The sequence below is a fragment of the Ornithorhynchus anatinus genome, chromosome 5, assembly GCF_004115215.2.
Source record: "Ornithorhynchus anatinus isolate Pmale09 chromosome 5, mOrnAna1.pri.v4, whole genome shotgun sequence".
NCBI lineage: Eukaryota > Metazoa > Chordata > Mammalia > Monotremata > Ornithorhynchidae > Ornithorhynchus > Ornithorhynchus anatinus.
Genome location: NC_041732.1, coordinates 68,385,895 through 68,409,742, shown reverse-complemented (window position 1 = coordinate 68,409,742; position 23,848 = coordinate 68,385,895). Strand labels below are relative to the sequence as shown.

The window sequence follows — 23,848 nt, the reverse complement described above, 5'->3', positions numbered from 1 at the left end:
GAAAACTAGAGCAAAGACGGTAGCTTGTAGTCTATACATCCTGGGCTTCTCCTGCAAGAGGTCACCAAGAAAGGGCCTCTGGCTGCCATTTCCTTTGGCTTTCCGAGTGTGTCAACACAGGAGGCTGAGTTCCTCTGGGAGGCTCCCAACAGGACTCCCATTGTTTCTTGGTCAGAACTCAAAGACACAATGGTCCCATTCACAGACAGAGAGCAAACAGACCGACCGGTGGGATCCTCAGCCCGTCTTCAGTCCTTTTTTTCCTGGGTTACACCAGTTTTCAAAATGATTGACTTCAACAAACATGTTTCTTTTCTGGTTTTGTTTTTAATGGTAGAGTACAAGCTTCCTTAAAGAAAGAAGACTTCAGACACAGACTTGAGCCTTGCAGGGAAGAGGCATGAGAAAGAGAGGAGTGGTTCTCCTCTTTAGATATGCCTGAATGGGCTTGCTTCGCCAGAACGGGCAAACAAGGAGCTTTAACTGAGGCAGAGAAGCTCACAGGCATAAAAAGGAACACACATTTCCTTTTCTGGTCTCTTGAAGAAGCAAATTCTAGGACAATTTCTTTTTTTAAAAGGACCACCAGTATGTACCTTCTGGAGGGATCCCGGGAGGTTTGTTAGACTGAGGTCACAAGTGCACTTTAATGACTGACTCCTCACTAAGGATCTTCTTGGTTTCTGTGTAATGACTTCTAATCCCCAGAAGAAAAAAAAAATCGTCATCTACGACTCGGTCAATGTCCGATGATTGTGACTACAGAAGGGAGGGTTCCCAATTCACACTCCTCATCATTTTTTTGTTTTTCCTACTTCAAAACTCGCCAGAGCAAGGACTTTGTCCCCAGAGCCTACGGAGAAAGATGGACAACAAGCAGCACAAAGTTATCTCAAATGCAACATACAGACCCAGGCTTTCCCTGCCTCATCTTCCATCTCCCCATCCTATTCTCGTTCCCCTCTACGTCCCCCATGCCCTTGGGCTTGTATCCCCTAAAGACTTTGACACTCACCCTACCCCCAGTCCCACGGCCCTTATGTACCTATCCTTATACTCTGCTGCCTCCCCTATATGAAATTTCTTTAATGTTTGTCTCCCCACTAGACTGTAAGCTCCTTGAGAGCAAGGATCAGGTCTACCAACTCTATTGTCCTGTACTCCACCAAACTCTTAGTACAGTGCTCTAAACCCAGTAAGCGCTCAATAAATACCACTGATTGACTGATTAACAGGAACTATAGATGATGAAAATAATAGTAATAATATTAGTAATAATATTCACACTTACTATGCGCCAGGCACTGTTCTAAGTACTAGGGTAGACACAAGATAATCGGATTGGACTCAGCCCTTATCCCACATAGCACTCACAGTCTTAATCCCCATTTTACAGATGAGGGAACTGAGGCCCAGACAAGTTAAGTGACTCACCCAAGGTCACAGACCACCCCTTCCCTTCCTCATGCCTTCCCAGACACAAATATTCCAACTATGATGTTAGATCTTATAATGAATCTTATTTTTTCCTTGTTGGGTTTTTTGTACATCAGTTTATTTTCCCAAAACACTTTCACATCACTTATCTCACTCTGTCCTCGTAATTTCCTTGAGAGGTATGGAGGAGCGGCTATAATTAGCCTCATTTTTCAGGAGTCGATTGAAATCCAGAGAGAGTAAGTGATTTGCCCAAGGTTGCAATAATAATATAATAGTGTTGGTATTTGTTAGGTGTTTACTATGTGCAGAGCACTGTTCTAAGTACTGGGTAGATACAGTATAATCAGGTTGTCCCACGTGAGGCTCACAGTTAATCCCCATTTAATAGATGAGGTAACTGAGGCACAGAGAAGTGAAGTGACTTGCCCACAGTCACACAGCTGCCAAGTGGCAGAGCTGGGATTCGAACCCATGACCCTTGACTCCCAAGCCCGGGCTCTTTCCACTGAGCCACGCTGCTTCTCTAACGACCTGTGACTTCTAATTCCCAGGGCCGGTCCTTTCCAGCAAGCATCCTCCTTGCTTTCAGAAATTCAGAACCTGTCCTTTCCAACTTCCCCAGGGGTTTCCGATTAGTCCGCCATAATTTTCAAATAACTGAAAACCCCATGTAATAGTTATATTAGGTTGGATAAATCCTTCAAGAAATATAGTTCCAGGAAAATAAAATCGATATACTGCAAGAAAAAAATTAAATTTTGCAGTTACAGTTTAGAAAGGAGCCTTTATTCCATCTCATCCACACCCAAGTTCAGTTTAGATAAGACAAACATTTAGATTTCAGAGAGCAAAGGAAACTCACCAAGGTCACTAGAGACTCGCTCAAACTGGCTAAGGACTGCGCCTGCATTGGCCAACAAGAAGTCCTCATCCTCTGGAGTTAACTACACAGAAAGGAAAAAGAAGGGCCAGGTAGCAAGGATGCCCAAACTTTCAAATGCATAAACAACTCCCATTCACCAGATCATCTCTGTAGGACCATTCATTCATTCATTCAATAGTATTTATTGAGCGTTTCCTCTGTGCAGAGCACTGGACTAAGGGCTTGGAATGGACAACTTGGCAACAGATAGAGACAATCCCTGCCCATCGATGGGCTCACAGTCTAATCGGGGGAGACGGACAGACAAAACCAAGACAACTTAATCGCAATAAATAGAATCAAAGGGATGTACACCTCATTGAGGATTTAGCTGTATGGTTAATATTCACTTTTAGGCAGAAGCTCCTAAATTAAGATACTAATGAAATGTATCGCTTGTGAAAGTAAACAGACCAGGATCAGAACAGATGGAATAGAGGGAAATGCTATACAATGCACACACACACACACACACACACTCTCCCTCCCCCTTCCTCCTTCCCTCCCTCCAACCTGTTAGAAGGTTGCAAACATTTCCCAGATCCCATTAGTTTCTTAGTGACACTACTGTGACCTGACCCATAAGGTGATAGAGTCTCCCGTCAGGAACACTGGATAAACCTCACTCCTGGAACTTAAAGATCGAGGATCTGCACCGAGGAACTGATTATAGTGCCAGTGGCTTGCAAACTGTCACTTACATTCTCTCGTCCTTGCCAGCCAGTGTTCCCGTTTAGGCTCCAAGTGCGACATGTGAGTAACCATTCATTCATTCATTCAATCGTATTTATTGAGCGCTTACTGTGTGCAGAGCACTGTACCGAGTGCTTAATCCTGGTTCTGCCACATGATCGCCATGTGACCTTGGGTAAGTCACTTCACTTTTCTGTGCCTCGGTTACCTTTTCTGTAAAATGGGAATTAAGAGCATGGGGGCGACACCCTGTGAGGTGCTGTGTCGCCTTCACCCATGTCAGCCAGCGAAAGACAGAACTGGGATTAGGACCCAAATTTCCTCGTTTCCACTCAATCCAAATCAGCTAACCAACGGAGCTTAGCTTTAGGTATTTTCTGGGGTAATTCTGCTCACTAGAACCAGAAAATTCCAGATTATTCATGGAAACAAGGCAGGATTGCTGAGGAAATGGTTCTTCCTGGGGGCCTTGGGTGGACCTGAACACGGACCTGGCAGTCAGAAGGACCTGGGTTCTCTAATCTCAGCTCTGCCATTTGTCTGCCGGGTGACCTTGAGCAAGTCACTTCACTTCTCTGTGCCTCAGTTCCCTCATCTGTAAAATGGGGATTAAGATTGTGAGCCCCAGTGGGACCTGGGATGTATCCAAACTGATTAGCTTGTACCTACTCCAGCGCTTAGTATAGTGCCTGGCACACAGTAAGTGCTTAATAAATACCATTTTTTTAAAAAAAGCCACATATCACTGACAGTTTTGCCTGGTGGGCAGAGGGCAGGAGGACTTGGCATTCCTATCCCGCTTCTGCTAGCGTGTCTGAACCCTGAGGCAATGCTGAGGCCACCGAGGTTGGCCGGGGGGGATGGGGGATGGAATAAGGAGTTGGGAGAGTCTATGGATCTTACCCAGAGAGCGGAGATCTATCTGCCACGTCTCTGGATTCTGGCAAGGAGGTTCGTAGTTTTCTGTCATTTCCTTGATAAGTTACAGTTGTTTCTTGGGGACTCACCAGGGAACACTTTAGTTTTATAAAAAGCGAACCCAAAGGAAGTTTATTGAGAGCTTATTACTACTACTAATAATAATAACGGTGTTTGTTAAGGGCTTGCTATGTGCCAAGCACTGTTCTAAGCACTGGGGTGGATACAAGGTAATCAGGTTGGACACAGTCTCCGGCCCACATGGGGGGCACAGTGTTATCCCCAGTGTTATAACCGAGGCACAGAGAAGTTAAGTGATTTGCCCAAGGTCACACAGCAGACAAGTGGCGGACCTAGGATTGTGCAGAGCTCTGAACTAAGCGCTTGGGAGAGTACAACACAGCAATAAACAGACTCATTCCCTGCCCACAACGAGTTTACAGTCTAGAGAAACCATACTCACCCCAACTTGAATTCACTGCCACCCAGAGATAAGAGAATTCAGGTTAATGCTCCCTGAGTAACAAATAGTTGTAAATCTCCACACATGTGAATGGCAGGATTTGGAAGTGAGCTGAGGCAAAGAAAACAGTGATGGACTCTTCTAATGATGATGTGTCTGCGCAGCTTTATCACAGATTATGTTTGGTAGTTTTTTGCATGTGTGTGAAGTTTGCTTCAGGCGAATTTGGTGTAAAAATGAAATTTTCTGAATGATCATTAAAAAAAAAATCCTCTCTCCCTCTGCAAACCCATCCACTAATTTTCTGTGCTGTCTAAATTCCAACATATTTAAAAAGGAAATAAACACGCTGAAAAAGCTTATCAGGAAATAAGTACTACATAACTGGCATGGATGAGTCAACAGAATTTCACTAACTGAAAACTACTGGTTCCTCCCTAACTGTAAATTTTCAGATGCTATTTTATCAATCAATCATTCATTCAATGAATCAATGGTATTTAATAATAATGTTGGTATTTGTTAAGTGCTTACTATGTGCAGAGCACTGTTCTAATAATGTTGGTATTTGTTAAGCGCTTACTATGTGCAGAGCACTGTTCTAAGTGCTGGGGTAGACACAAGGGAATCAGGTTGTCCCACGTGGGGCTCACAGTCTTAATCCCCATTTTACAGATGAGGGAACTGAGGCTCAGAGAAGTTAAGTGACTTGCCCAAGGTCACACAGCTGCCAAGTGACTGATCCTGGATTCGAACCCATGACCTCTCCCAAGCCCGGGTTCTTTCCACTGAGCACATACTGTGTGCAGAACGTTGTCGTGGCTTTGGAGAGTACAAAACAACAGGGTTGAAAGACACATTCCGTTCCCACAAGGAGTTTACAGTCTAGAGGGGAATAGACAGAATTGATTACAGATATGTATATAAGTCAATCTTATTTATTGAGTGTTTATGGTGTGCAGAGCACTGTACTAAGCGCTTGGGAGAGCACAATACAACAGCCAGCTCCACAGCACTTTCATACATAAGAAAAGCAGCACGGCTTAGTGGATAGAACATGGGCCTAGGAGTCAGAAGGTCCTGGGTTCTAATCCCGGCTCAGCCACATGTCTGTTGAGTGACCTTGGGCAAGTCACTTCTCTCGGCCTCCGTCACCTCATCCGTAAAAGGAGGATTAAGAGTGTGCGCCCCATGTGCGACAAGGACTGTATCTACCCTAGTGCTTAGAACAGTGCTCAGCACACAGTAAGCCCTTAACAAGAACCATAATTATTATTATATCTGTAATTTATTTATTTATATTAATGTCTGTCTCCCCCGACCAGCTGTAAGCTCACTGTGGGCAGGGAAGGCGTCTCTTTATTGATGTACTGTACTCTCTCAAGCGCTTAGTACACGGCTCTGCCAAAGTAAGTGCTCAATAAATACCTCTGAATGAATGAAAGAACAATATAACAGACACATTCCTGGACCACAACGACTGCAATGGGGTTGAGGGTGGAGTGAATATCAAGTCCTTAAAGGGTACAGGTCCAAGAACAAGGACGTCACTGAAGGGGGAGGGAGTAGGGGAAATGAGGACTTAGTCGGGGAAGATCTCTGGGAGTAGTTATGATTTTCATAGGGCTTTGAAGGTGGGGAGAGGAAAGGAAGGCTGAATAATTCAACTACCTAGATGCCCAACCATTCCACAGTTGGCAAGATGACAGGCTTTTCCGTGCCTCCCGCTGTTGAAATAAAAGCAGAGATCCATGTGGCTCAGGACCCCCAAGACTGGGCGATCTAGGGCCCATGGGGACGCCCACTGCCCGGGCCAGCCCTTGTCTGACAAATCCAAGAAACACGTTCCTCTCCTCTGTAGGACACTTTAGAACTAACTCTTGCAATCCAGAGGCTGTGAGAGTTTACAACCAAGGACTTTTGCCTGGAGCGTCGCCCTGATTTTCTTCTTTTCTACACCTCTCACTATTCACTTAATAGTATTTATTGAGCACTTACTATGTGCAGGGCACTGTACTAAGCCCTTGGAATGTACAGTTTGGGACAGAATTTATGAACTTCTCTGTAATTTATTTATATCAATGTCGGTCTCTACCTCTAGACTGTAAGCTCCTTGTGGGCAAGGGAGGTGCCTACCAACTCTGTTATACTGTTATGTTGTACTCTCCCAAATGCTTAGTACAGTGCTTTGCACACTGTAAGTGCTCAATAAATACCACCGATTGATTAACTGAACGATGAGGAACCTGAACCCTCAGAGAACTGTGGTAGCTCTTGTCTCAGCAGTTATTTTATTGTAATTTACTGTTTTCCCCATTTTGTTTTTACTTTATTATGGCCTTGCTTACCCCTGCTTCGATGGTGGGACGGGGCTCGTGCTTGATCGGATTATTTTGAACCTCTAGCGCTTAGCACAAGGCTTGGCCTAGGGTAAGTGGTTAATAAATACCATAACGAACTGGGACCTAGCTTAATTCAATAGTATTTATTGAGCGCTTACTATGTGCAGAGCACTGTACTAAGCACTTGGAATGGACAATTCGGCAACAGATAGAGACAATCCCTGCCCAATGATGGGCTCACAGTCTAATCGGGGGAGACAGACGGACAAAAACAAGACAACATAATCACGATAAATAGAATCAAGGGGATGTACACCTCATTACCAAAATAAATAGGGTAATAAAAATATATACAAATGAGCACAGTGCTGAGGGGAAGGGAGAGGGGGAGGAGCAGAGGGAAAGGGGGCTTAGCTGAGGGGAGGTGAAGGGTTAAGGGGGAGGGAGCAGAAGGGGAGCAGAGAGGGAGCAGAGGAAGCAGAGGGAAAAGGGGAAGCTCAGTCTGGGAAGGCCTCTTGGAGGAGGTGATCTCTCAATAGGGCTTTGAAGAGGGGAAAAGAGTTAGTTTGGCGGAGGTGAGGAGGGAGGGCACTCTGCCACTTGTCGGCTGAGTGACTGTGGGCAAGTCACTTAACTTCTCTGTGCCTCAGTTCCCTCATCTGTAAAATGGGGATTAAGACTGTGAGCCCCACATGGGACAACCTGATTCCCCTATGTCTACCCCAGCGCTTAGAACAGTGCTCGGCACATAGTAAGCGCTTAACAAATACCAACATTATTATTATTATTATTATTCCAGGACTGTGGGAGGATGTGGGCTAGAGGTCGATGGCGGGATAGGCGAGAATGGGGGACGGTGAGGAGGTGAGCGGGAGAAGAGCGAAGCATGTGGGGTGGGCAGTAGAAAGAGAGAAGGGAGGTGAGGTAGGAGGGGGCAAGGTGATGGACAGCCTTGAAGCCTTTGTTCCACATCACAAGACAAGAACTTGCTATAGTATAATCCATCTTCCCTTCTGCTTCATGTGAAATTTGATAAATCCAAGGCCAATACTGTACCTTCTCTCCAAGTTTTCTTAGAGCTGTTAGAATCTCCACCTTCTGTTGTGTATACAGGTTTTTTTCCAGTTTTCCTACCATCAGGTCTCTGTCCATCTATAAAGGATGATTGCCAAGAATGGGTCATTCAGCTAGCAGCCCGAGAAGTAAAATTTTCGAGTACCGTTCCCAGATTTTCAGACTAAGTTGCTTTTTAAAATCTTTATGAGTGAATTTAGTGGTCACGAAAGACACAGATTGATAGGATGGACAAGAAGCAGGCACAGGGCAAGATTCCTCGAGTGTTTCCATTAAAGGAAGAAGCAGAAGCATTTCTGTAGAAGCAGCATGACCTAGTGGAAAGAGCATGGGCTTGGGAGTCAGGGGACCTGAGTTCTAATCCTGACTCTGCCAACTGTCTGCTGTGTGACCTTGGGCAAGTCACTTCACTTCTCTGGGCGTCACTTACCCCATCTGTAAAATGGGGACTAAAACTGTGAGTCTCATGTGGGGCATGGACTGTGTTCAACCTGATTACCTTGTATTTACCCCAGCGCCTAATACAGTGCCTGGCACATAGTAAGTACTTAAATACCATTTTTTTAAAAATAAGGTTCAATTCTGATTCCTACCACTATTTTTTTTCTGACTTCTGCTAACTGGGAATGAATAGCATTGTTGTTTTAGATGAAGGAAATTATCCCCTAGATACAAGGTGGAACCAGTAGCCTTATCTCATTGGATTGGAAGAGTCTGTAATGGTTTAAAGCAAGGTGTCTTTTTTAGAACTCTTGGAATTTATTTCAAGTATTTCTATTGATTGACGTTTCCTTTGATACAAAAAACTAAACAGATCAGTGCTTTGTGTATTCATGTCTGTAAAATAAGCCGGTTACCACCTTAGGCTTTGTTAATTCACTTGTAAAGGTCTTTCATATTCCTACATGAGAAATGTCATTTACACCTAAAGTAATAATATTATTGCCTGCTAATTGGAAACTGAAGTGAAATTGGAACGGGTGGACTCAGCACATCATTAATTTTAGTAAAGGTGAGTTTTATGACATAGTTGGCATTGCTTGAATTCATTTTTCCCAATGATTGCTATATTAAAGTTCACAGAGGAGAAAACAATACTGTAACTCACCCAAAAATTACAGGTTGTACCTCTAAAGGCCAATTTAGTAGAATACATCTAGTTGTCCTATAATTTTGAGGTTGCATTCTTGCTGAGCTCCGCGGTAAGGATGACTCACTCATGGTATTGGAAGAAGTGCACATCTGTTTGTTTTTTTTCCAACACCTCATCATACTGTATCTAAACAGCCACGAGTGGTCAAAAGAACATTTCTGAATTTTACCATGGTATCCCATCCAAAAACATAGTGAAAACACTGTGTTCTTGGCAGAACCAAATGCATCAGATATAAAATTCAGAAAACCTGAGTGACTTGGGCGAGTCACTTCATTTCTCTGTGCCTCAGTTACGGCATCTGTAAAATGGGGGTGAAGACTGTGAGCTCCATGTGGGACATAGACTCCGTCAACCTGATTGGCTTTCACCTACCTCAGTGCTTAGAACAGTGCCTGGCACACGGTAAATGCTTAACAAATACCATAAAAACAAAACAAACAAACAAAAACCTTGGAGTGGGAGAAGAAATGCGACAAACAATGACCCCACAAATAAAAAAAAAACCTTTACCTCTGCCAACCTTGTTCGCAGCTGGCCGGGCTGTTTCTTTGCAAATAATCTGATGACTTCAGGAGTTTTAAAGGCCTGGCTGATTGCTGCTTGAATAGCCTAGGAGTACAAGAAGATAAAGGCCATTTAAATCATGTCAGAGAGCTACACATTACTGCAGTAAGTAGGGAGAACTTCACACAATTCCAGACACCTAGGTCTTTTCTGTTTGTTCCCTTGACAATGCTAAAACATGACACCCCTCACTGTGCATATTAATGCTGTGATGCTCAAATGATTCAAATACTCAACGTCCTTAGGGTAGTTCAGACTGTCAGATATGACTGAAGCATCCGGAATGCACGTGCTACGATGCCTGGTATACACCCAGAGAGCACAGTGGCAAAACCTACCGCCTTCTGTGTCGCCCTGACTGACTCCCTTTGTTCTTCTCCCGGCCCAGCCCCTCCCAACCCCTCAGCATTTATGTACATATCTATAATTTATTTATTTATATTAATGCCTGCCTTTCCCCTGTCTAGACTGTAAGCTCATTGTGGACAGGGAACGGGTCTGTTTATTGTTTCATTGCTCTCTCCCAGTACAGTAGTACAGTACCCTACTTAAAACTCACCTCCTCCAAGAGGCCTTCCCAGACTGAGCTCCTCTTCTCCCTCTACTCCCTCTACCACCCCCCCCTTCACCTCTCCGCAGCTAAACCCTCTTTTCCCCCTTTCCCTCCACTCCTCCCCCTCTCCCTTCCCATCCCCTCAGCACTGTACTCGTCCGCTCAACTGTATATATTTCCATTACCCTATTTATTTTGTTAAGGAATTGTACATTGCCTTGATTCTATTTAGTTGCCATCGTTTTTACGAGATGTTCTTCCCCTTGTCTCTATTTATTGCCATTGTTCTTGTCTGTCCGTCCCCCCCGATTAGACTGTAAGCCCATCAAACGGCAGGGACTGTCTCTATCTGTTGCCGACTTGTTCATTCCAAGCGCTTAGTACAGTGCTCTGCACATAGTAAGCGCTCAATAAATACTATTGAATGAATGAATACTCTGCAGCGTGGCTTAGTGGAAAGAGCACGGGCTTGGGACTCAGAGGCCGGGGGTTCTAATCCTGGCTCCGCCACTTATTAGCTATGTGGCTTTTGGCAAGTCACTTAACTTCTCTGTTGCCTCATCTGTCAGATGGGGATTAAGACTGTGAGCCCCACGTGGGACAACCTGATTACCTTGGATCTACACCAGAGCTTAGAATAGTGCCTGGCACATAGTAAGTGCTCAACAAATACGAGTGAATGAATAAATGAAAAACCATATTACACACTCCTCAAAGGTAGGGATCGATCCTTATCCTCCATATCTCCACTCCTCAAAAGCCTCCACTGGATGCCCACCCACCTCCACATCAACAGAAACCTCTCACTGTCCCAAGGTGACTCTGGGGTCCCGACCATCTCAAGGTTAAATGCTATCTCGTGACCTCCTGAGCCAGCAGGCAGAACTCAGAAGTGAGGATGGGATACCACCCCCACGACCAAAACTGCCAGATTGACAGCCCAAACTGGAAATACAGAAGGTGCTCCTTGCCCCCATGCCAATCAAATTAGGTATGGGGGGGGAGGGCAGAGATTGGATAAACTGGGCCGGAAGCTGGAATAGCTTAAGAGCACAGGTGATAAATACCTGCTGCCTCTAATCTTCTGGGCAGAGGAACGAGACTTGTAGCAGCCGGCTGCAGGTCGCCTCCGTCCAAAGCGTGAGAAGGTCGCTCTGCCTGCGCCGAGTGAGGAGCTGTGGGAAGGGTGAGTATCCCGTCCTGCTGAATGCTCGTGAGGCTACAAGCCAGCCACTTCACCATGGCTGTAATAATTTTTTGGTATGTGTTAAGTGCTTACTATGTGCCGAGCTCTGTTCTAAGCGCTGGGGTATTCATTCAATAGTATTTATTGAGCGCTTACTATGTGCAGAGCACTGTACTAAGCGCTTGCAATGAACAAGTTGGCAACAGATAGAGACAGTCCCTGCCGTTTGACGGGCTTACAGTCTAATCGGGGGAGACGGACAGACGAGAACAATGGCAATAAATAGAGTCAGGAAATCGGGTTGTCCCACGTGAGGCTCACAGTCTTAATCCCCATTTGACAGTTGAAGTAACTGAGGCACTGAGAAGTTAAGTGACTTGCCCAGAGTCACATAGCTGACAGGTGGCGGTGCCGGGATTAGAACCCATGACCTCTGATTCCTAGACTCGTGCTCCTTCCACTGAGCCACGCTGTAACGTTTAAGTGGATTTAATGCCTAAGTGGATGCCTCCCGAGTGGGATGTGAACATGGTGGGAGCTAGCCGCCTCACCATATGTGGGTAACACATAAGTGGGTAACGCATAAGTGGGTAATGCATAAGTGGGTTTAATGCATAAGTGGATTTAACGCATAAATGGATTCCTCCTGAGTGGGCGCACACATGGTGGGAGCTGGCTGCCTCACCACGTGTGAGTAAATCATAAGTGGGTTCTTATGTGAGTAAACCATAAGTGGGCTCGGGTGTTCTGCCACACTCGAGTAACATAGTATATTCCTCCCGTTAGGGAAGCTCTAACACCATATTCCGCCCGAAAGGGAAGGTCTATTTGTTGCGTCTAAATAACCAATAATTCAATTCGCCTCGTGGAATAAATTTTATACAAAACTCAGGCTTTCCGTCCCCGGCCTCTCTCTCTCTCGCCACGCCGATGCCAAACGAACCCGTCCCTGACGACGGGTGACATAAATGGGGATGGGATCGGCGATAGGCGACAGTGATCTGGGAGCCTGTTTAAATTCCTTGCAGATCAGGGATGGAGAACCTCGAAGTGGCCCAATTGGGCAGGTGGACGTGAGTCCACAAGAAAGCAGCTGGCTAGACTTGGGCCTGGAGTGGACCTGACCCGTACTCATGGTCGAGGTCGTGACCGCTGGACCTCGTTGGCACACTTGGGTCCATCGGAGCCAGCAGGGAAGGATTAGTGCCCTCTGACGGACTAACCCCACTGCGTTAAACCAACGCTAAGTTTATCTAGTTTTAAGTTGCAGGCACCAAACTATTCTTACATGAGAGATCAGCATGTGCTGAAATCTGATTCTTAACCCCCTTGGTGAAGAGGTTCCTGATGATGACCAGAAAGCATCTCCATTCTGTTTTAAAGTCCCGAAAACAGTGTGAACGTGGGATTGGGCGCACCCTCCTCTTTGACTAAGAGTGTGAACGTGCAGAGTGTTCTGCTTTAAGAGTTGAAATGATTGCATGAATGTGTCCTCCTCGTGTTTTGCGTGCATTGAATGCAGGACGTTCTGGGAAAGCCAAATAGTTGAGATTTGAGGTGATTCCTATGTAAATGGATGTGGGTGAGCAGGAACAAAGAAAGAGTTAGGCATTTTGTCCTGAAGTGGGCAGAAATTGACATCTTGTTTGATACGGGGGAATTGGCTTTACCCCCGTGTCCATGTGAAAGTGTGTTTAGGATGTGTTATGTTTGAACGAATTGGCCAGTGTTGGGAAAACGTGTATTGTTCATTGCAGAGAAAGTCCTAGCTGAATATGGGTAGCTCCGCAGATTGAGAGTCCCCGTCCGATTAGACTGTAAACCTGTCAGACGGCAGGGACTGTCTCTATCTGTTGCCGACTTGTTCATTCCAAGCGCTTAGTACAGTGCTCTGCACATAGTAAGCGCTCAATAAATACTATTGAATGAATCATTTTAGTGACCTGGGGTTTTCATTCTTCTCCGGAATCAAATACAAAAAGTCATCTTGACATATTTGGAATATATATATCTGGCTGGTATAAATGGTTCCCATGGCAAGCCAGGGAGGTTATCGGTCTATGCGGTCAGGGGACGGACAGCGCCGGAAGACACGGCTCCCAGTGCCACCCCATCACCACGTGATCTGGAGGGGACGCAGGAAGGGGTGGGGTCAGGTGGGCACGGATGGTGAGGGCCAAAGGGTGGAATGTCCCGAGGTGACTCTGGGGTCCCGACCATCTCAAGGTCAAACGCTATCTCGTGACCTCCTGAGCCAGCAGGCAGAAATCGGAATTGAGGATGGGACACCGCCCCCATGACCAAAACTTCCAGATTGACAGCCCAGGCTGGGAATACAGAAGGTGCCCCTCGCCCCGTGCCAATCAAATTAGAGATGGAGGAAGGGGGAGGGCAGAGATTGGATAAACTGAGGCCGGAAGCTGGAATGACCTAAGAGCAAGGTGATAAATACCTGCCGCCTCTTTCTGTGCAGAGGAACGGGACTTGCAGCAGCTGACTGCAGGTCACCTCCATCCAGAGCATGAGAAGGTCATTCTGCCTGCAGCGAGTGAGGAGCCGTGGAATGGGTGAGTGTCCCATGCTGCTGAACGCTCGTGGGGCTGGAAGCCAGACGCTTTGCCATGGGTATGTAACGTTTAAGTGGATTTAATGTCTAAGTGGATGCCTCCCGAGTGGGACGTGAACATGGTGGGAGCTAGCCGCCTCACCAAGTGCGAGTAGCACATAATTAATAATAATAATAATGTTGGTATTTGTTAGGCGCTTACTATGTGCCGAGCACTGTTCTAAGCGCTGGGGTAGACATAGGGGAATCAGGTTGTCCCACGTGGGGCTCACAGTCTTAATCCCCATTTTACAGATGAGGGAACTGAGGCGCCAAGAAGTGAAGTGACTTGCCCACAGTCACACAGCCGACAAGTGGCAGAGCTGGGATTAGAACTCATGAGCCCTGACTCCAAAGCCCGTGCTCTTTCCACTGAGCCACGCTGCTTCTCATTGCCTTCTAATTGGACTTGATGCCTAAGTGGATTCCTCCCGACTGGGATGTGAACATGGTGGGAGCTACCCGCTTCATCAAATGCGGGTAACGCATAAATGCATAAGTGGATTTAACCCATAAGTGGATTCTTCCTGAGTGGGTGTGCACATTGTGGGAGCTGGCTGCCTCACCCCCACGTGCGAGTAAATCATAAGTGAGTTCCACCTGGGTGGGCCCGGGTCTTCTGCCACGTGCGAGTAACATACGAGTATATTCATCCCGAAAGGGAAGGTTGATTCGTTGTGTCTAAATAACCAATAATTCAATTCTTCCTCTGGAATAAATTTTATATAAAACTCAGGCTTTCCACCCCCGGCCTCTCTCTCTCTCTCTCGCTGCGCCGATGCCGAACGAACCCATCCCCGGCGACGGGTGACACTCAGCATCGGCTTTAAAGCACTCAATCATCTCACCCCACTCCTACTTTATCTCGCTGATCTCCTACTACAACCCAGCCCACACACTTCGGTCCTCTAACACCAACCTAATCTCTGCACTTCAATCTCTTCTATCCCTCCGTCAACCCCTTGTCCATGTCCTCCCTCTGGCCTGGAACTCCCTCCACCTTCAGTCTTCCCCTTTAGACCGAGCTCACTGTGGGCAGGGAAAGTATCTACCAACTCTGTTATATTGAACTCTCCCAAGTGCTGCGTACAGTGCTTTGCACATGGCAAGCGCTCAATAAATATCATTGACTGATGGACTGGCAGTCCACTACTCTCCCTCCCTTTTTTAAAAAAAAACTCCACCTAAAATCACATCTCTTAAGAGGTCTTTTTTTTTCATTTTTTTAAATCATTCATATTTATTGGTAATAATACAGGTATTTATTAAGTGCTTACTATGAACCAAGCACTGTTCTGAGCGTAGGGGTAGATACAAGGTAGTCAGGTTGTCCACAGGGGCTCACAGTCTTAATCCCCATTTTCCAGATGAGGTAACTGAGGCACAGAGAAGTTAAGTGACTTGCTCAAGATCACACAGCAGACAAGTGGCGGAGCCGGGATTAGAACCCAATACCTTCTGACTCCCAAGCCTGTGCTCAACCACTACGCCATGCTGCTTACTATGTGCAGAGCACTGTTCTCAGTGCTTGGGACTGAGAACATTTATTAAGTGCCTGTGGTGAGCCAGACACTATACTAAGCACTGGGGGAGATATGACCTAATCAGGGTGGACGCAATCCATGTTTCTTGACGAAGCCCTCATTTCTCCCACCAGCTCTCCCTTCACTATCATCTATCCGCTTGGCTGTGAATCCTAAGTACTTTGAGTCTCACCCCAACCGCACAGCACTTACGCCCATATCCTTAGATTCTTCTATTTTCCCTACCCGTAATATATTTTAATGTCTGTCAGCTCCCTGTGGGCAGGGATATACCAACCGTATTGTATTGAATCCCGGCTCTGCCACTTGTCAGCTGTGTGACTGTGGGCAAGTCACTTAACTTCTCTGTGCCTCACTTACCTCATCCATAAAATGGGGATTAAGACTGTGTGTCACGGGGGACGATATGATTACTCTGTATCTACCCCAGCGCTTAGAACAGTGCTCTGCATGTAGTAAGCGCTTAGCAAATACCAACATTATTATTATTATTATCTTCCGAAGCATGTAGTACAGTGCTGTGCCCACAGCAAGCAGCCAATACATCCCACTGACTGAACAAGTCATGAACCTTTCTGTACTCTCCCAAGCATTCAGTTCAGTACTCTACACAGCGTAGGCACTCAGCAGATACTATGATTTCTATTTTCCCACTCGGACACACAATAAGCGCTTATTTAGAAACCTCTGCCCCGAATACGAACTGTGCTTACCAGCTGCATCCCACTTAGTTCGTCTACCAGAGTCATGTCACCAGACATGATTTTCTTCAGTGAATCATTGAACTCATTGAGCTGTTCCAGCGTTTCTTTTTTGGTTTCTTCATATTCCTCCGCATCAAGTTCCTCTCTGAAGGGAATATAACGAAGCATATAAATGCACAGGAGTCATCTAAAGGAGACTAAATATTAGTGAAGCATTCCCAGACTTTCTTATGTCTGATTCATTCATTCAATCATATTTATTGAGCGCTTACTGTGTGAGCGCTTGGAAAGCGGCTTGGTGGAAAAAGCACGGGCTTGGGAGTCAAAGTCGAGGGTTCTCATCCCAGCTCCGCCACTTACCAGCTGTATGACTTTGAGCAAGTTACTTCACTTCTCTGTGCCTCAGTTCCCTCATCTGTAAAATGGGGATTAAGACTCTGAGCCCCACGTGGGACAACCTGATTACCTTGTATCTACCCCAGCACTTAGAACAGTGCGTGGCACATAGTAAGCACTTAACAAATACCATAATTACTATTATTACCATTCAGCAACAAATAGAGACAATCTCTGCCCATGACGGGCTCAATTACCTGCATAAATAACACGGTGACTAATGGCAGAAACAGCATTTCCAGCACATTTATTAATAATAATAATAGTAATAATGTTGGTGTTTGTTAAGCACTTACTATGTGCAGAGCACTGTTCTAAGCGCTGGGGGAGATTCAGGGTAGTCAGGTTGTCCCACGTGAGGCTCACAGCTTTAATCCCCATTTTACAGATAAGGTAACTGCGGCCCAGAGAAGTGAAGTGACTTGCCCACAGTCACACAGCTGACTGTGGCAGAGTCGGGATTCAAACCCATGGCCTCTGACTCCCAAGTCCGGGCTCTTTTCACTGAGCCACGCTGCTTCTCTAGAAGCACATTTAGCACCTCTAGACCATAAATTCACCTTCTAGACTGTAAGCTCCTCATGGGTGGGGAACGTGGTGGCCAACTTTGTTGTGCTGTCCTCTCCCAAACTCTTAGTACAGTGCTCTGCACACAGTAAGTGTTCAATAAATACCACTGATTGATTGAACAGTTAGGAAGGGCAGAGATTGCCGTCCATAAACAACTCTTAAGAGATTTTTTAAATGATAGGCATTAAAGAAATGAATCATCCTCTTAGTCCTTTCACCTGCATTCCTCAAGATCCTGAAGCTGCTGCATCAGTCTGTCCAACTGCTCTTCCAAATTCTGTTTCAGTTTGCTGGTTTCTGTTTTTCCTCTAGAAGCCATTTTAATCTTTCTATAGGAAAATAAATGCACCTAGGAATTAGACATAAAATGTTGTAACAAAAGTAAGCCAAATAGCAAATGAATTGAAAGCAAGATGTAGAACATATATATAAAAAAAAATTTGCACAGGACAGGGCCTTAGAACATGAGAATTAAGAAAGAAGATATCACAACTCAGAAACTACAACTCAGCTGTACTGTTCTTTGGTTTTCCTTTGTGGCTTCATGTTTCATATCACTTTGGAAGAGCTAACCGAGTACGAGGGAATTAAACTTAGGGCTGCTAAAAGTCCCTATTTATGCCAAAACTCAAATTTGGGTGTCATAAAAGGAACAAGGGTACAGGGGGCGGGGGTGTATGGAGGGCTTGTGGCTAATTTCATATATTCTTTTACAATTACTGATTTAACAGATTCATGGCATTTATTCTATGGCTTTAAATCAAAAGACTTCACTAAACATTTTCAAAGTAGGATACAATATCTGAAAATCTATTTTTAGTATCCATTCCCTTATATTTCAGTAGCTAGCATTTGATCCGATACATAAATGGAACATATTAGGATCTTAGCTAAACTTTTAAATTAACACATTTCAAGTGAAAGTCTTATTGTGTGATTCCTGGAAATAAACTACCACAGAAATTCAAATTCTGAATTGATGAGAAAATAAAAACAGAAAAAAAAACGCACCTCTGAACAGTGAAAAGGTCTGAAGCCCAGGAGACCAAAAACTTTTAAAATGGTTTAAAAAGCATCCGTAATACATTCCAAGGAGGACACCTGCAAAAAACTCATTTACCTAGTAATGAATTCTTTGTGAGATTTACCCACAGGAAAGCAATTCATGGGCACCATCTAGTTTTCAATGATAGACCTGCAGCCATCACCGAAACAGCAAAATTGATTCTAGGGCAGGAAAGTTCAGTGCCTAATTTTCAATAAGTCTCTTATTTGTTAAGCACTTACTCTGTGTCAAGAACAGAACTGATTACTAAGGTAGATTCAGTATAATCAGATCAAACACAATCGAAATTACTGATCTTCTTTACCCTTTCCTGGAGCCCCTAACCTCAATCTGAACACAATCATCAAAATTTGGAGGGAACAACTATGACTAACCCGAACTAAATTAAGGCTGGATTTATCTAGGGTCAGAAATTCATTTCTGAAGCCCTACAGTCTTATTTGTCCTTGCTGTTTCTGTATTTGAATATGTGTGTATGGGAGGGTTCATTCATTCATTCAATAGTATTTATTGAGTGCTTACTATGTGCAGAGCACTGTACTAAGCGCTTGGAATGTACAATTCGGCAACAGACAATCCCTGTCCAATGATGGGCTCACAGTAAAAAAAAAACACTAAACATCTTCACTGTGTATTAACCTAATTCTCAGGAATTAAGCGCACTGTGGACGTGGGATAACCTGATTACCTTGTATCCCCACCAGCGCTTAGAACAGTGCTTGGCAGATAGTAAGCACTTAACAAATGCCATTATTATTATTATTATTATTATTATTGTACTCTCTCGAGTGCTTAATACAGTGCTCTGCACTAAGATCTCAATAAATACCACTGATTGAACAAATTAGTGGCAAGGCTGCAACCAGGTGGCAAGGTTGACAATTTGTCCTCTAATTCGGTTTTACGCCCTTTCCTCTTCAACTGCTTCTACGTCAAATCCAAGGATTTATCCTAACCTGCCTCAACTACCGATGTGGCCTTGCTGATCTCCCTGCTTCTGGCTCTCCCCACTCTAATCTATACATCACTCTGAGGCCTGGATCGTTTTCCCACAAAACCATTCAGTCCATATTTCTCCACTCAAGATCCTCCAGTGGTTGCCCAGCCACCTCCACATCCGACAGAAACTCCTTACCATCGGCTTTAAAGCACTCGATCCCCTTGCCCTGCCTGTCTTTCATCGCTGATTTCCTACTTCCACCTCAGCACGCTCACTTCACTCCTCTAACACCAACCTGCTCTCCGTACTTCAATCTTGTCTGTGTGACAGCCGACCCGTCGCCCGTGTCCTGCCTCCGGCCAGAACCTCCGTCCCCTTCCATCACCCTCCCCATTTTCAAAGCCTTATTAACATCACATCTCCTCCAAGTGGGCTTCCCTCATTTCCTCCACTCCCTCTCCCTTCTGCATTGCTCTTGAACTTGGATTCGTACCCTTCATTCACCTTTTCCCTCAGCCCCACAGCACTTACGTACATATCCATAATTTATTTTAATGTCTATCTCCCCCACTCCAGACCGTAAGCTCCTTTTGGGCAGGGGACATGTCTACCAACTCTGGCATTTTGAATTCTCCCAAGCACTTAGTACAGTGTTCTGCACACAGTTAAGCACTCACTAAATATCATTAATTCCCCTCCACGTCTAATTGCTGGATCTGTACATGAAATTACTGATCCTAGAGCTGGAGGGAACTCAAGGGATTATTTGTCCTGGCTCCTGCCTCTAAGTCTAAACCATCCAGAACGGTCACCTTTTAAAAAAATATTTTTCTGAGATCTCCAGAGCTGGCATCTCAACTGCCTCTCTGAGTTGGTCTGTATCTGTGGCTTCTTTGGGGTAGGTATCAAGCGATGGGACTTGTACCTTCATAAGTATTAGAACTTTCCTAAGGCTTAATATTGGTCTCTTCCCAAGTGATGTCAGAACTTTCAGCCCTACTGAAAGGTCACCTCCTCCAGGAGGCCTTCCCAGACTGAGTCGGCGGAACTTTCAGCCCTACTGAAAGGTCACCTCCTCCAGGAGGCCTTCCCAGACTGAGTCCCCCTTTCCCTCTGCTCTTCCTCCCCTCCCCATCGCCCCGTCTCCCTCCCTTTTCTCTCCCCCACCGCCCCACAGCACCTGTGTATATATGTACATATATTTATTATTCTATTTTATTAATGATCTGTATATAGCTATAATTCTATTTATTTATATTGATTCTACTGATGCCTGTCTACTTGTTTTGTTTTGTTTTCTGTCTCCCCCCTTCTAGACTGGGAGCCAGTTGTTGGGTAGGGATTGTCTCTATCTGCGGCTGAACTGTGCTTTCCAAGCGCTTAGAACTGTGCTTTGCACACAAAAGGCGCTCAATAAATACGACTCAATGAATGAACGAACTTTCCTAAGGCTTACTATTAGTCTTTTCCCAGAGGGAATGGGAAGGAGTGTCTGGATAGGTTTACTATTGGTCTCTTCCCAGGTGATGACAGGAGGTTCATCCGTGCTGTGTGGTCCCCTTTGAATACAAAGGTGTGGTTGTGCGGCGATAGGGACAACATCAAGGGGAAACAGAGTTATGGTTGGTGGCCATGTCCAGTGCCCAGCCCACCTGGGTAATCACATAGACCTGGACCCCCCCCCTTAGTGGAAAAGACCAACGACGGAGACAGGAGATCTGGGTTTTAATTCTGTCTCTGCCACTTGCCTACTCTTTGCGACTTTAACTTTTCTGTGCCTCAGTTTCTTCAGCTGTAAAGTGGGGATTCAGTAACTGTTCTCTCTCCCGCTTCGACCACGACCCCCACCTGGCACGGGAGCCGATCTGATTGTATTGTACGTACCCGGGCATCTAGTGGGGTGTTGGGGACGCAGCGAGCGCTTAACAAATACCACCATTATCACTATTAACTGCAGATCGGTACTGAGCCTCGTGGCCCTGGAGTACCGCCTCTGACCCAACGTGGCCCAGGAAATGGAATCGGGCTTGGGTCAGTGGATCAGGAGGGGAAAGGGGCCCGCAACCAATCGACGGTATTTAATCAGTGCTCACTGGGTGCAAAGAACAGGACTGTACTAAGCGCTTGGGAGCGTAGGATATAAGAGAGTTGGTAGACACTTCAGTTCAGCGTCATTGGACTAAACGGAATCGGATTTCCAACGAAGCTCATACCACTTGGGTGTGAGGGGCAAGTGGGACTGTGGCGAATGGGGAGGGGGTATGGTTTTTTTTTAGTCTATGTGAAAGAGGGGAGTGGTGTGGGGGGGGGGGGACTCATTCATTCAATTGCATTTATTGAGCGCTTACTGCGTGCAGAGCACTGTAAAGCAATAGAGAGAGACAATCCCTGCCTACGACGAGCTCACAGTCTAAAGGTGGGGGGAGGCAGACATCAATACAAATAAAACAGTCATTGGCATAAATAAATAAAATTATATATACATAAGTGCTGTAGGGTGGGGAAAGCAGGGAAGAGCTTGGAGGGAAGCAAGTCAGGGCGAGGCAGAAGGGAGGGGGAGATGAGGAAAAGTGAGGCTTAGTCTGGGAAGGCCTCTTGGAGGAGAGGTGCCTCCAGTAAATTAATCAATCAGTCAATCGGAGGTGTTTATTAAGCACTTGCTATGTACAGAGCACCGTACTAAACGCTTGGGAAAATACAACAGAATCAGGGGTCAGGTTCCCTGTTCTAAAAACAAAGTGGTGAGCCCTGACGGTCAGCGGCTTGGCCTCCTGGTCAGCCCGGCCCCGGCCCCGGCCCCGAGGCCCCACACCCTGAGGCGCCAAGCCCGGCCGTCAGAGCTCAGGGAGAATTGGGCAAGTCACTTCACTTCTCTGGGCCTCAGTGACCTCAGCTGTAAAATGGGGGAAGGAGACCGTGAGCCCTTGAAGGGACAGGGACTCGGTCCGGCCTGATCAGCTTGTATCTGCCCCTGTGCTTCGAACAGTGCTTGACACACAGTAAGCGCTTAATAATAATAATAATGACGATGGTATTTGTTGAGTGCTTAACTATGTGCTAGGTACTGTACTAAGCGCTGGGGTGGATACAATTAAATTGGGTTGGACACAGTCCCTGTCCCAGGTGGGGCTCACTGTCTCCATCCCCATTTTACAGATGAGGGAACTGAGGCCCAGAGAATAATAATAATAATGATGGCATTTGTTAAGCGCTTACTATGTGCCAAGTGCTAGGAGGGATAGAAGGTCATCAGGTCCCCCTTGGGGTTTACAGTCTCCATCTCCATTTTCCAGATGAGGTAATTTAGGCCCAAAGAATAATAATAATGATGGCATTTGTTAGGCGTTTATGATGTGCCAAGCACTGTTCTAAGAGCTGGGAGGGATACAAGGTGATCAGGTTGTCCCAAGTGGGGCTCACAGGCTTCATCCCCAGTTTTCAGATGAGGGAACTGAGGCCCAGGGAATAATGATAATGATGATGATGGCATTCGTTAAGCGCTTACGATGTGCCAAGCACTGTTCTAAGCGCTGGGAGGGATCCAAGGTCATCAGGTTGTTGTCCCCCTTGGGGCTCCCAGTCTCCAACCCCATTTTCCAGATGAGGTCACTGAAAATAATAATAATGATGATGAGGCATTCGTTAAGCACTTGGGATGTGCCAAGCCCTGTTCTAAGCACTGGGGTGGATACAAGCTGATCAGGTTGTCCCCTGTGAGGCTCCCAGTCTTCATCCCCATTTTCCAGATGAGACCACTGAGGCCCAATGAAGTGACTGGCCCACAGTCACCCTGCTGACAGGTGTCAGAGCCAGGATAATAATGTTGGTATTTGTTAAGCGCTTACTATGTGCAGAACACTGTTCTAAGCGCTGGGGGACATACAGGGTCATCAGGTTGTCCCACGTGAGGCTCACAGTTAATCCCCATTTTCCAGATGAGGCAACTGAGGCCCAGAGAAGTGACGTGCCCACAGTCCCCCAGCTGACAGGTGTCAGAGCCGGGATTCGAACCCCTGACCTCTGACTCCCCAGCCCGGGCTCTTTTCCCCATGAGGCTCCCAGTCTTCATCCCCATTTTCCAGAGGAGGCCACTGAGGCCCAGAGAAGGGACTGGCCCACAGTCCCCCCCAGCTGCCAAGGGGCAGAGCCTGGATTCGAACCCCTGACCTCTGACTCCCCAGCCCGGGCTCTCTCCCCCATGAGGCTCCCAGTCTTCATCCCCATTTTCCAGAGGAGGCCACTGAGGCCCAGAGAAGGGACTGGCCCACAGTCCCCCCCCCCCCCCAGCTGCCAAGGGGCAGAGCCTGGATTCGAACCCCTGACCTCTGATTCGCCCCCAGCCCCCCAGGTGACCGGTGGGGGCGGCGGGATTAGAACCCACGACCTCCTGCCTCCCAGGCCCCCTGCCTTAGCCCTTGGCCACCCTGTTGCTCAACCAATGGCCGCCTAAGGGGGACGGTTGGGAGCGCGCGCGGCGGGCCCGGCGCGCGCGCCTCACCTCAGGGCCCCGCGCGCCCGCGCGCGCGCGCTTCCCCCCTCGCGCCCCCTCCCGCCGCCCCCTCCCCCCGCGGCGCGCGCGCGGCCCGGGGGCAGGAGCCGCCGCGACACCAGCCCCGCCTACCTGCGTGGCGAAGAAAGGGCAGAGGCGCTTCCTCTCCGCCTTCACTTCCGGCGGGCATCGGCCAATGGGAGCGCGGCCCGCCGGTGTCGCC

The 23,848-nt window shown here is 46.6% G+C and overlaps 1 protein-coding gene across 6 annotated transcripts; it reads right to left on the bottom strand.

The window, feature by feature from the left end:
- Positions 1-307: 307 nt before the first annotated feature.
- On the bottom strand, positions 308-23,802 carry LZIC (leucine zipper and CTNNBIP1 domain containing). Of its 6 annotated transcripts, none has more exons than XM_039912076.1 (8): positions 23,758-23,773; positions 18,142-18,231; positions 17,349-17,459; positions 16,174-16,309; positions 9,519-9,617; positions 7,835-7,930; positions 2,303-2,384; positions 308-853 (listed from the first exon to the last, which is right to left on the bottom strand). In XM_039912076.1, exons 3-8 carry the CDS (start codon positions 17,447-17,449, stop codon positions 795-797), a joined length of 573 nt encoding a protein of 190 aa, XP_039768010.1. In that variant the 5' UTR covers positions 17,450-17,459; positions 18,142-18,231; positions 23,758-23,773; the 3' UTR covers positions 308-794. The 6 variants fall into 6 exon arrangements, with proteins under 6 accessions (XP_039768010.1, XP_039768011.1, XP_028921253.1 ...); XM_039912077.1 differs by having other exon boundaries at positions 17,349-17,479; positions 23,758-23,772; XM_029065420.2 differs by lacking the exon at positions 18,142-18,231 and having other exon boundaries at positions 23,758-23,802.
- Between the last annotated feature and the right edge of the window lie 46 nt (positions 23,803-23,848).

Coding starts and splice junctions, on each gene's coding strand:
- LZIC (XM_029065420.2), bottom strand. CDS start 17,449: ATGGCTTCTAGAGGAAAAACAGAAACCAGCAAACTGAAACAGAATTTG. Junction 2,385..7,834: donor TAAGAAAACTTGGAGAGAAG/GTACAGTATTGG, acceptor CTTTCTGTGTAG/TTAACTCCAGAGGATGAGGA. Junction 854..2,302: donor GCGAGTCTCTAGTGACCTTG/GTGAGTTTCCTT, acceptor CTTTCTCCGTAG/GCTCTGGGGACAAAGTCCTT.